The 14,113-nt window shown below is 44.8% G+C and overlaps 1 protein-coding gene across 1 annotated transcript in view; it reads right to left on the reverse strand.

Annotated features, from left to right (window-relative positions):
- The window catches only part of LOC138675574 (solute carrier family 22 member 4-like), a 124,738-nt gene that overhangs the window by 11,310 nt on the left and 99,315 nt on the right, over positions 1-14,113 (reverse strand). Inside the window, exon 7 of the mRNA XM_069763938.1 lies at positions 2,894-3,108. Within this exon, the coding sequence (XP_069620039.1) occupies positions 2,894-3,108 (215 nt within the window). The remainder of the gene's footprint in view (positions 1-2,893; positions 3,109-14,113) is intronic.

Raw genomic sequence — 14,113 nt, forward strand, 5'->3', positions numbered from 1 at the left:
TGGTGGTTTGTATGATGTATTAATGCACTGATGGTGATTTTGGTGTTGTATTGATGATGGTTCTGGTATGGTATTTATGTTCTTGGAAAGAGATGATTTGCATAGCTCTGCCTACTGCAAAGGATTCTGGGTAAACCTGCTATTCTTTGTATTATGCTGCTTGCAAGTACTTTCCGTTTCAGGAAAGCATCCACTATGTATTTCCTTTAAGTAGAGGGCTTTTCGGTCTCTTTCGTCCCGCTACATTTAGCCCAACTTGGGTTTCTCCCTAAGGTGGCTAGCATGTATGTATCTTATGATTTATGGTAATTATTCACTTAGATACTGGCTGATGACCGGTTCATTCAACATTTGAAATGCCCTATTTATTAGAATGATGGCTGGACCATACAGTACAAGAACTTTTTTTCCTTTCCTTTTTGTCCCACCCTTTTTCCTTATATGATAATTATCATTACAGGTCAAACTGGATTATAATCTCCTGCTGATAAAACACTGCATGTATTGAACCAGCAAAATACAGCACAGTAAGTGACACATCACTGGATTCAGGCTCTCTGCTCCTACATCATGGTGTTCAATAGTGAGCAATACAGTCATTAGGTACAGGGGAAAAATGTGAAGTATAGTACCAAACTTGTCATCCTGCATCTTGCACCACTTCTTTTTAGAGAGGCACTTAATGAGACTAAAATGCTGCCACTGCTCAAAAAAAAACTGAGCTATGTATGTTTGCTGTTATGATACCTATATAAAAAGTGCAAACAATAGTAGAAAAGTAACATTGTATAAATCGTAATCTAAAAAAATATCTAACTTGCATAATGAATACATGTCGCTGATCACATTCTGTTTTTAGATCTATAATACAATGAACAGACATGTTGGGAAGATAATGGACAATACTATGTGGGAGCGGGCTACAGAATGAGAAACAAAAGCAGCAGAATGGGGCTCCTACAAAAAAGACATCCATGGAATTTACAGATTTACTCAATTTCTTATTTGCTTTTTAGAACTCTGAACTATGAAGTAAAATAATGTAGTGAATGTAGTTATCATAAAGAGCTGTAGCAAACTGTGCCGTGCTATGCCTGTATGCTCATACATACCCCCAAATTTATAAATTTATCAGACATCAGTTCAGACATGAACATACATAAAAAGCTAATCTTCCAGAAAAAAAATCCCATAGATACTACCAGGGTATCTGCATCCAGTGTGTCCCAGCCATTACCACCATCTCTCACCTAATACAGCCAGGCATCACAGGCTACCACGCTTGGCATATCTACCGTATATACTGGAGTATTAGCCGACCCAAGTATAAGCCGACCCCCTAATTTTGCCACAAAAAAACAGGGAAAACTTAATGACTCGAGTATAAGCCTAGGGTGGGAAATGCAGCAGCTACCAGTAAATGTCAAAAGTAAAAATGGATACCAATAAAAGTAAAATTAATTGAGACATCAGTAGGTTAAGTGTTTTTGAATATCCATATTGAATCAGGAACCCCATATAATGCTCCATAAAGTTTATGATGGGCCCCATAAGATGCTCCATATTAAAATATGCCCCATATAATACTGCATAAAGGTTAATAATGGCCCCATAAGATGCTCCATAGACACATTTTCCCAATATAATGCTACACAAATGCTGATTATGGCCCCATAAGATGCTCCATAAAGATATTTGCCCCATATAGTGCTGCACAAACCTTGATTATGGCCCTATACGATGCTCCATACAGACACTTGCCCCATATAATGCTGCACAAACGTTATGGCCCCATATAGTGCTGCACAAATGTTATGGCCCCATAGATGCTCCATACATATACTTGCCCCATATAGTGTTGCACAAACGTTATGGCCCCATATAGTGCTGCACAAACGTTATGGCCCCATATAGTGCTGCACAAATGTTATGGCCCCATATAGTGCTGCACAAACATTATGGCCCCATATAGTGCTGCACAAACGTTATGGCCCCATATAGTGCTGCACAAACGTTATGGCCCCATATAGTGCTGCACAAACGTTATGGCCCCATTTAGTGCTGCACAAACGTTATGGCCTCATATAGTGCTGCACAAACGTTATGGCCCCATATAGTGCTGCACAAACGTTATGGCCCCATATAGTGCTGCACAAACGTTATGGCCCCATAGATGCTCCATACAGACACTTGCCCCATTTGCTGTTGCTGCGATAAAAAAAAATAAATCACATACTCACCTCTCTGTCGCTCAGGCCCCCGGCACTTTCAATAGTTACCTGCTCCTTGTTCCGATGCATCTCCATCTTCAGCGTCTTCTGCACTGACGTTCAGGCAGAGGGCGCGCACTAACCTCGTCACCACGCCCTCTGACCTGAGCGTCACAGCTGAAGACAGAGCGGCGCCGAACGGGGAGCAGGTGAATATAGCGCAGCGCTCCCCTCCCCGTCATACTCACCTGCTCCTGGCGCGGTGCAGTCCCTGGCTTCCCCGACGCCGCAGCTTCATCCTGTAGTGAGCGGTCATCGTTACCACTCATTACAGTAATGAATATGCGGTTCCACCTCTATGGGAGGTGGAGCCGCATATTCATTACTGTAATGAGCGGTACCATATGACCACCCACTCGGTACAGGAAGAAGCTGCCAGCGCCGTGGAAGCAGGGACTTCACAGCGCCAGGAGTAGGTGAGTATAATTAGACAGCCCCGCTCCCCCTCCCCTGCCGACCCCCGGGTATGACTCGAGTATAAGCCGAGAGGGGGACTTTCAGCCCAAAAAAGTGGGCTGAAAATCTCGGCTTATACTCGAGTATATACGGTAGATATATTGCACTGGAAACAAGAAACCTCATTTGATCCAGCTACTGTAGCATCTTTAGGAGAAAATACTTACTTTGTGGTACAAGTTGTATTAGGAGCAGCAGAACTCCACCGAGAAGCATTGTCCCACACATTGAATAGCGCCGTGATACACGTCCAAGAAGCTGCCATGCTATAATATATGATGGAACTTCAATGGCAGCTAGAAGGAAGCAATTCAGAAATGGGTCACCATGCAAATTCGGGGTATTCAGGGAAACACCAAAATATCCAATAGATACAATCAACCTGGAATAGAATCATTTTTTATATTATATCACCATTCAACTCCAAAACAGTATATATACGAAATACAAATCACATGAACAAACATGGGCACAGTGAGAGAGAGACTAGGCATACAACCTATTATTACTTCACTACAATAGGACTGATTTACTCCAGAGAGGTCACAATGCAACTTCTTAGATGTAAACTTTACAGCTCATATAGTATAGTGTATTTTGTCTACAGTAATAAACCAATTGCAGCCCCCAATACTTCACCCAGGATGAAGTTACAATTGAATAGTGATGGGACAGGAATCTTTCCCTCCATTCAGCCTATGGAGGGAAAGATGTGGGTAAGTCGGTTAAGAGCTGGCTCAGGGATAGGAAACAAAGGGTGGTTATTAATGGAGCACACTCGGACTGGGTCACAGTTAGCAGTGGGGTACCACAGGGGTCAGTATAAGGCTGAGTTCACATTACGCTTCCTGTTATGAACAGGTAATTCAGAACCACAATGGACATTGAAGTTCAGAGCACACAAAGTGACCTGACACTTACCAAAAACAAAGGACGAGCTCTGAGACGTGGGAACTCTGCTGACCGCAATCCCTAATCATAACACACCACACTAGAGGTAGCCGTGGATTGCGCCTAACGCTCCCTATGCAACTCGGCACAGCCTGAGAAACTAACTAGCCCTGAAGATAGAAAAATAAGCCTACCTTGCCTCAGAGAAATTCCCCAAAGGAAAAGGCAGCCCCCCACATATAATGACTGTGAGTAAGATGAAAATACAAACACAGAGATGAAATAGATTTAGCAAAGTGAGGCCCGACTTACTGAATAGACCGAGGATAGGAAAGATAGCTTTGCGTTCAACACAAAAACCTACAAACAACCACGCAGAGGGGCAAAAAAGACCCTCCGCACCGACTAACGGTACGGAGGTGCTCCCTCTGCGTCTCAGAGCTTCCAGCAAGCAAGAAAAACCAATAAAGCAAGCTGGACAGAAAAAATAGCAAGCAAAAATAACACAAGCAAAACTTAGCTTATGCAGGATAGACAGGCCACAGGAACGATCCAGGAGGAAGCAAGACCAATACTAGAACATTGACTGGAGGCCAGGATCAAAGCACCAGGTGGAGTTAAATAGAGCAGCACCTAACGACTTAACCTCATCACCTGAGGAAGGAAACTCAAAAGCCGCAGTACCACTCTCATCCACCAAAGGAAGCTCATAGACAGAACCAGCCGAAGTACCACTCTCGACCACAGGAGGGAGCTTGGCCACAGAATTCACAACAGTACCCCCCCCCTTGAGGAGTGGTCACCGAACCCTCACCAGAGCCCTCAGGCCGACCAGGATGAGCCACATGAAAGGCAAGAACCAGATCGGCAGCATGGACATCAGAGGCAAAGACCCAGTAATTATCTTCCTGACCATAACCTTTCCACTTAACCAGATACTGGAGTTTCCATCTCGAAACACGAGAATCCAAAATCTTCTCCACTATATACTCCAATTCCCCTTCAACCAAAACCGGAGCAGGAGGATCAATAGATGGAACCACAGGTGCCACGTATCTCCGCAACAATGACCTATGGAACACGTTATGGATGGAAAAAGAAGCTGGAAGAGTCAAACGAAAAGACACAGGATTAAGAACCTCAGAAATCCTATATGGACCAATGAAACGAGGCTTAAATTTAGGAGAGGAAACCTTCATAGGAATATAACGAGATGACAACCAAACCAAATCCCCAACACGAAGTCGGGGACCCACACAGCGCCTGCGGTTAGCGAAACGTTGAGCCTTCTCCTGGGACAAAGTCAGATTGTCCACTACATGAGTCCAAATCTGCTGCAACCTATCCACCACAGTATCCACACCAGGACAGTCCGAAGACTCAACCTGCCCTGAAGAGAAACGAGGGTGGAACCCAGAATTGCAGAAAAACGGCGAAACCAAAGTAGCCGAGCTGGCCCGATTATTAAGGGCGAACTCAGCCAAAGGCAAAAAGGACACCCAATCATCCTGATCAGCAGAAACAAAACATCTCAGATATGTTTCCAAGGTCTGATTGGTTCGTTCAGTCTGGCCATTTGTCTGAGGATGGAAAGCCGAGGAAAAAGACAAATCAATGCCCATCCTAGCACAAAAGGCTCGCCAAAACCTCGAAACAAACTGGGAACCTCTGTCAGAAACGATGTTCTCTGGAATGCCATGTAAACGAACCACATGCTGGAAAAACAACGGCACCAAATCAGAGGAGGAAGGCAACTTAGACAAGGGCACCAAATGGACCATCTTAGAGAAGCGATCACAAACCACCCAAATGACCGACATTCTTTGAGAGACGGGGAGATCCGAAATAAAATCCATAGAGATATGTGTCCAAGGCCTCTTCGGGACCGGCAAGGGCAAAAGCAACCCACTGGCACGAGAACAGCAGGGCTTAGCCCGAGCACAAATCCCACAGGACTGCACAAAAGAACGCACATCCCGCGACAGAGACGGCCACCAAAAGGATCTAGCCACCAAATCTCTAGTACCAAAGATTCCAGGATGACCAGCCAACACCGAACAATGAACCTCAGAGATAACTTTATTCGTCCACCTATCAGGGACAAACAGTTTCTCCGCTGGGCAACGGTCAGGTCTATTAGCCTGAAATTTTTGCAGCACCCGTCGCAAATCAGGGGAGATGGCAGACAAAATTACCCCCTCTTTGAGAATACCCGCCGGCTCAGACAAACCCGGAGAATCGGGCACAAAACTCCTAGACAGGGCATCCGCCTTCACATTTTAAGAGCCCGGAAGGTACGAAACCACAAAGTCAAAATGGGAGAAAAACAGCGACCAACGAGCCTGTCTAGGATTCAACCGTTTGGCAGACTCGAGATAAGTCAAGTTTTTGTGAGCAGTCAAGACCACCACGCGATGCTTAGCTCCTTCAAGCCAATGACGCCAATCCTCGAATGCCCACTTCATGGCTAGCAACTCTCGATTGCCAACATCATAATTTCGCTCAGCAGGCGAAAATTTCCTGGAAAAGAAGGCGCATGGTTTCATCACCGAGCAATCAGAACTTCTCTGCGACAAAACAGCCCCTGCTCCAATTTCGGAAGCATCAACCTCGACCTGGAACGGAAGCGAAACATCTGGTTGGCACAACACAGGGGCAGAAGAAAAACGACGCTTCAACTCCTGAAAAGCTTCCACAGCAGCAGAAGACCAATTGACCACATCAGCACCCTTCTTGGTTAAATCAGTCAACGGTTTAGCAATGCTAGAAAAATTAGCGATGAAGCGACGATAAAAATTAGCAAAGCCCAGGAACTTCTGCAGACTCTTCAGAGATGTTGGCTGAGTCCAATCATAAATGGCCTGAACTTTAACAGGGTCCATCTCGATAGTAGAAGGAGAAAAAATGAACCCCAAAAATGAAATCTTCTGAACACCAAAGAGACACTTTGACCCCTTCACAAACAAAGAATTAGCACGCAGGACCTGGAACACCATTCTGACCTGCTTCACATGAGACTCCCAATCATCCGAGAAGACCAAAATATCATCCAAGTATACAATCAGGAATTTATCCAGGTACTCTCGGAAGATGTCATGCATAAAGGACTGAAACACTGATGGAGCATTAGAAAGTCCGAATGGCATAACCAGGTACTCAAAATGGCCTTCGGGCGTATTAAATGCTGTTTTCCATTCATCGCCCCGTTTAATACGCACAAGATTATACGCACCACGAAGATCTATCTTGGTGAACCAACTAGCCCCCTTAATCCGAGCAAACAAATCAGACAGCAGCGGCAAGGGGTACTGAAATTTGACCGTAATTTTATTTAGAAGGCGGTAATCAATACAAGGTCTCAGCGAACCATCCTTCTTGGCCACAAAAAAGAACCCCGCTCCCAATGGCGACGATGACGGGCGAATATGACCCTTCTCCAAAGACTCCTTCACGTAACTCCGCATAGCGGCGTGCTCAGGTACAGATAAATTAAACAGTCGACCCTTAGGAAACTTACTACCAGGAATCAAATCGATAGCACAATCACAATCCTTATGCGGAGGTAGGGCATTGGACTTGGGCTCATCGAATACATCCCGGTAATCAGACAAGAACTCTGGGACCTCAGAAGGGGTGGATGATGAGATAGACAGAGATGGAACATCACCATGTACCCCCTGACAACCCCAGCTGGACACAGACATTGATTTCCAATATAATACTGGGTTATGGACTTGTAGCCATGGCAACCCCAACACGACCACATCATGCAGATTATGCAACACCAGAAAGCGAATATCCTCCTGGTGCGCAGGAGCCATGCACATGGTCAGCTGGGTCCAATACTGAGGCTTATTCTTGGCCAAAGGCGTAGCATCAATTCCTCTCAATGGAATAGGATACTGCAAGGGCTCCAAGACAAACCCACAGCGCCTAGCAAACTCCAAGTCCATCAAATTCAGGGCAGCGCCTGAATCCACAAATGCCATGACAGAATAGGAAGACAAAGAGCAGATCAAAGTAACGGACAAAAGAAATTTCGACTGTACCGTACCAATGGTGGCAGACCTAGCGAACCGCTTAGTGCGCTTAGGACAATCGGAGATAGCATGAGTGGAATCACCACAGTAGAAACACAGCCCATTCTGACGTCTGTGTTCTTGCCTTTCAGCTCTGGTCAAAGTCCTATCGCACTGCATAGGCTCAGGTTCATGCTCAGATAATACCGCCAAATGGTGCACAGATTTACGCTCGCGCATGCGTCGACCGATCTGAATGGCCAAAGACATAGACTCATTCAGACCAGCAGGCATAGGAAATCCCACCATGACATCCTTAAGGGCTTCAGAGAGACCCTTTCTGAAAATAGCTGCCAGCGCACATTCATTCCATTGAGTGAGCACGGACCACTTTCTAAACTTCTGACAATAAATCTCTATCTCATCCTGACCCTGACACAGAGCCAGCAAATTTTTCTCTGCCTGATCCACTGAATTAGGTTCGTCGTACAGCAATCCGAGCGCCAGAAAAAACGCATCAATATTACATAATGCAGGATCTCCTGGCGCAAGGGAAAATGCCCAGTCATGAGGATCGCCACGTAATAAAGAAATAATGATCTTAACTTGTACTGGGTCACCAGAGGAGCGGGGTTTCAAAGCCAGAAATAGTTTACAATTATTTTTAAAATTCAAAAACTTTGCTCTATCTCCAGAAAATAACTCAGGAATAGGAATCTTAGGTTCTAACATAGGATTCTGAACCACTAAATCTTGAATATTCTGTACATTTAAAGCGAGATTATCCATCAAAGAGAACAGACCTTGAATGTCCATGTCCACACCTGTGTTCTGAACCACCCTGATGTAAAGGGGAAAAGAAAGACAGAACACAGTGCAAAGAAAAAAAAATGGTCTCAGAACTTCTCTTTTCCCTCTATTGAGAAGCATTAGTACTTTGGGCCTCCAGTACTGTTATGAACAGGTAATTCAGAACCACAATGAACACTGAAGTTCAGAGCACACAAAGTGACCTGACAATTACCAAAAACAAAGGACGAGCTCTGAGACGTGGGAACTCTGCTGACCGCAATCCCTAATCCTAACACACCACACTAGAGGTAGCCGTGGATTGTGCCTAACGCTCCCTATGCAACTCGGCACAGCCTGAGAAACTAACTAGCCCTGAAGATAGAAAAATAAGCCTACCTTGCCTCAGAGAAATTCCCCAAAGGAAAAGGCAGCCCCCCACATATAATGACTGTGAGTAAGATGAAAATACAAACACAGAGATGAAATAGATTTAGCAAAGTGAGGCCCGACTTACTGAATAGACCGAGGATAGGAAAGATAGCTTTGCGGTCAACACAAAAACCTACAAACAACCACGCAGAGGGGCAAAAAAGACCCTCCGCACCGACTAACGGTACGGAGGTGCTCCCTCTGCGTCTCAGAGCTTCCAGCAAGCAAGAAAAACCAATAAAGCAAGCTGGACAGAAAAAATAGCAAGCAAAAATAACACAAGCAAAACTTAGCTTATGCAGGATAGACAGGCCACAGGAACGATCCAGGAGGAAGCAAGACCAATACTAGAACATTGACTGGAGGCCAGGATCAAAGCACCAGGTGGAGTTAAATAGAGCAGCACCTAACGACTTAACCTCATCACCTGAGGAAGGAAACTCAGAAGCCCCAGTACCACTCTCATCCACTAAAGGAAGCTCATAGACAGAACCAGCCGAAGTACCACTCTCGACCACAAGAGGGAGCTTGGCCATAGAATTCACAACAGCTTCCCCAGTCCATTAGACGGACTGCGTTACACTGCAGCATAACGCGGTCCGTTAACGCCGCCATTAAGCCTTATGTCAGACACATCGCTAGCATTTTGGGTGTGCGCTAGCGATGTGCCGTCATTGAGTGACGGACCCTGGAACGTGGGCTGCAGCGTTTCCGGGTCCGTCACTGCTAGCGCAGATAGAGCATCTGCTAGCTCTATCTGCGCTAGCGCAATCACATTTCGGCACTTGCGTTAACGCAGCCCGTTTAACGCGTATGTTGAACGGGATGCTTTAACGCAATGTGAACTTAGCCTTAGGCTCACTTCTTTTTAACATATTTATTAATTACCTTGTAGGGGGCATAAAGTGCAGAATTTCAATATTTGCGGATGACACTAAACTCTGCAGGGTAATCAATAAAGAGGAGAACAATTTTATATTACAGGATGATTTATGTAAACTAGAAGCTTGGGCTGATAAATGGCAAATGAGCTTTAATGGGGATAAATGTAAGGTCATGCACTTGGGTAGAACTAATAAGATATATAACTATGCGCTTAATTCTAAAACTCTGGGCAAAACCGTCAATGAAAAAGACCTGGGTGGATGGATGGTTGACAAACTCATGTTCAGTGGCCAGTGTCAGGCAGCTGCTACAAAGGCAAATAAAATAATGGGATGCATTAAAAGAGGCATAGATGCTCATGAGGAGAACATAATTTTACATCTATACAAGTCACTAGTTCGACCACACTTAGAATACTGTGCACAGTTCTGGTCTCCGGTGTATAAGACATAGCTGAACTAGAGCGGGTGCAGAGAAGAGCGACCAAGGTTATTAGAGGACTGGGGGGTCTGCAATACCAAGATAGGTTATTACACTTGGGGCTATTTAGTTTGGAAAAACGAAGGCTAAGGCTATTTGCAAACGTCCGGAATTGCGGCGGCAATTCTGCAACTGTGCCGCGGGTAAAACGCATTCGGAATTGGCATGCGTTTTCCAAGAGTAATTAGCTTGCAGAATGCTAGCGTTTTCCAAGCGATCTGAAGCATCGCTTAGAAACCTGAGTGACAGGTTGGTCACACTTGCCAAACATAGTGTTTGACAAGTGTGACCAACCTTTTACTATTGATGCTGCTTATGCAGCATCAATAGTAAAAAGATCTAATGTTAAAAATTATTAAAAAAATAAAAAATTGTGATATTCTCACCTTCCCGAAGCCTTCCCGCTCCTCGCGATGCTGCCGTCCCCAGAAATGCCTTGCGGCAATGACCCCAGATGACGAAGCATCACGCGAGACAGCTACGTCATCACAGGTCATTGCCACAAAGCATCCCTGGGAACGGGAGCATCACGAGGAGCGGGAAGGCTGCCGGGGCCTCCGGAAGGTGAGAATATCATGATTTTTTATATTAATTCTTTTTTTTTTTTACAGGTATATGGTTCCCAGGGCCTAGGTACCAACCACACATGATCCGCTTAATTCAGCATGGAGAACATAGCCACATGCGGAAAGTAAGCGGATCAATGCATTCCTGTGTGTGCGGAATCGCAGGGAAGAATGAACATGCTGCTTTTTTTTCCGGAATGCGATTCCGCCGCAGAAAAAAACGCAACATGTGCACAAAAATTGTGGATTGCATTCTAATAATAGGATGCTTAATGTATGCACTAGAAAAACACGAAAAATGCTGAACGTGTGCACACAGCCTAAGGGGTGATCTTATTTTAATGTATAAATATATGAGGGGACAGTACAAAGACCTTTCTGATGATCTTTTTAATCATAGACCTGAGACAGGGACAAGGGGGCATCCTCTACGTCTGGAGGAAAGAAGGTTTAGGCATAATAAACCTTTACTGTAAGAGCAGTGAGACTATGGAACTCTCTGCCGTATGATGTTGTAATGAGTGATTCATTACTTAAATTTAAGAGGGGACTGGATACCTTTCTTGAAAAGTATAATGTTACAGGGTATATACACTAGATTCCTTGATAGGGTGTTGATCCAGGGAACTAGTCTGATTGCCGTATGTGGAGTCAGGAAGGAATTTATTTCCCCAATTTGGAGCACTGTTTGGAGCTCCTCTGGATCAACATGTTGGGGCATGTTAGGTTACGCTATGGGTTGAACTAGATGGACTTAAAGTATTCCTTCAACCTTAAAAACTATGTTACTAAATATGTATGGGTCTCCTTGTAGCAGGTTAGTGTGGTGGCATCATACTGTGTGGAGAGGCTATAGGGGCCATAAAACTGAATAAGGGTAGCTTTGGGTGCCAGCATACTGTGCTGAAGTCTGTGGGAGTCATCATACTGTGTAGTGGAGGCTACGATAACATCACACTGCATGGGGGTGGGACTGTGGGGGTAATTATACTATGTGGGGGGCTGTGGGGTCCATCATACTGTGGAGGGTCTGCAGACGGTATCATGCTGTGTGAGGGAGCTGTGAACGTATTATAATGTGTGGGGAGCTGTGGGGGCATTATACTGTGTAGAGAGCTGTGAGGGATCATACTGTGTATGTGGGGAAAGGGGGTGACTAGTTACTTTTTCCATGTCTTTGGTGGCATTATACTGTCTGGGGAGATTGGAGACACAATACTGTCTGGGGGTCACTGTAAGGGTCACTGTGGAAGCTTCAAAATGTGTGTGGCAGAAATGTGGGGACATCATACTGTCGGAGGAGTCACTGTAAGGGCGTCACACTGTGAAGGAGGGGTCACTTTAGAGGTCTGATAATGTGTGTGGAAAATGTGGGTACATCATACTGTGTGGAAGGCAATGTAGGGACATCATACTGGGTGGGAGAACTGTGAGGGCATTATACTGTGTGGGGAGGCATACTTTTGCTGTGGGCACTGTGACAGCATGAGATTGTTTTGATAGGCACTGTTAGGGCGTCAATCTCTGCTGGGGACACTTTAGGGTCATCATACTGTTTGGGAGATCTGTGAGGGCCTCAGTGTCTGTGGGGCCTTGCTGGGGTATCATGTCGTGTTTGGGGCGAGTGGACATATTTGGCTGCAACATACGGTATAAGTGCCATGAGAGGAGCATCATATTGGGTAACATAGTAACATAGTTAGTAAGGCCGAAAAAAGACATTTGTCCATCCAGTTCAGCCTATATTCCATTATAATAAATACCCAGATCTACGTCCTTCTACAGAACCTAATAATTGTATGATACAATATTGTTCTGCTCCAGGAAGACATCCAGGCCTCTCTTGAACCCCTCGACTGAGTTCGCCATCACCACCTCCTCAGGCAAGCAATTCCAGATTCTCACTGCCCTAACAGTAAAGAATCCTCTTCTATGTTGGTGGAAAAACCTTCTCTCCTCCAGACGCAAAGAATGCCCCCTTGTGCCCGTCACCTTCCTTGGTATAAACAGATCCTCAGCGAGATATTTGTATTGTCCCCTTATATACTTATACATGGTTATTAGATCACCCCTCAGTCGTCTTTTTTCTAGACTAAATAATCCTAATTTCGCTAATCTATCTGGGTATTGTAGTTCTCCCATCCCCTTTATTAATTTTGTTGCCCTCCTTTGTACTCTCTCTAGTTCCATTATATCCTTCCTGAGCACCGGTGCCCAAAACTGGACACAGTACTCCATGTGCGGTCTAACTAGGGATTTGTACAGAGGCAGTATAATGCTCTCATCATGTGTATCCAGACCTCTTTTAATGCACCCCATGATCCTGTTTGCCTTGGCAGCTGCTGCCTGGCACTGGCTGCTCCAGGTAAGTTTATCATTAACTAGGATCCCCAAGTCCTTCTCCCTGTCAGATTTACCCAGTGGTTTCCCGTTCAGTGTGTAATGGTGATATTGATTCCCTCTTCCCATGTGTATAACCTTACATTTATCATTGTTAAACCTCATCTGCCACCTTTCAGCCCAAGTTTCCAACTTATCCAGATCCATCTGTAGCAGAATACTATCTTCTCTTGTATTAACTGCTTTACATAGTTTTGTATCATCTGCAAATATCGATATTTTACTGTGTAAACCTTCTACCAGATCATTAATGAATATGTTGAAGAGAACAGGTCCCAATACTGACCCCTGCGGTACCCCACTGGTCACAGCGACCCAGTTAGAGACTATACCATTTATAACCACCCTCTGCTTTCTATCACTAAGCCAGTTACTAACCCATTTGCACACATTTTCCCCCAGACCAAGCATTCTCATTTTGTGTACCAACCTCTTGTGCGGCACGGTATCAAACGCTTTGGAAAAATCGAGATATACCACGTCCAATGACTCACCGTGGTCCAGCCTATAGCTTACCTCTTCATAAAAACTGATTAGATTGGTTTGACAGGAGCGATTTCTCATAAACCCATGCTGATATGGAGTTAAACAGTTATTCTCATTGAGATAATCCAGAATAACATCCCTCAGAAACCCTTCAAATATTTTACCAACAATAGAGGTTAGACTTACTGGCCTATAATTTCCAGGTTCACTTTTAGAGCCCTTTTTGAATATTGGCACCACATTTGCTATGCGCCAGTCCTGCGGAACAGACCCTGTCGCTATAGAGTCACTAAAAATAAGAAATAATGGTTTATCTATTACATTACTTAGTTCTCTTAGTACTCGTGGGTGTATGCCATCCGGACCCGGAGATTTATCTATTTTAATCTTATTTAGCCGGTTTCGCACCTCTTCTTGGGTTAGATTGGTGACCCTTAAT

The sequence above is a fragment of the Ranitomeya imitator genome, chromosome 4 (genome assembly GCF_032444005.1).
Source record: "Ranitomeya imitator isolate aRanImi1 chromosome 4, aRanImi1.pri, whole genome shotgun sequence".
Lineage (NCBI taxonomy): Eukaryota > Metazoa > Chordata > Amphibia > Anura > Dendrobatidae > Ranitomeya > Ranitomeya imitator.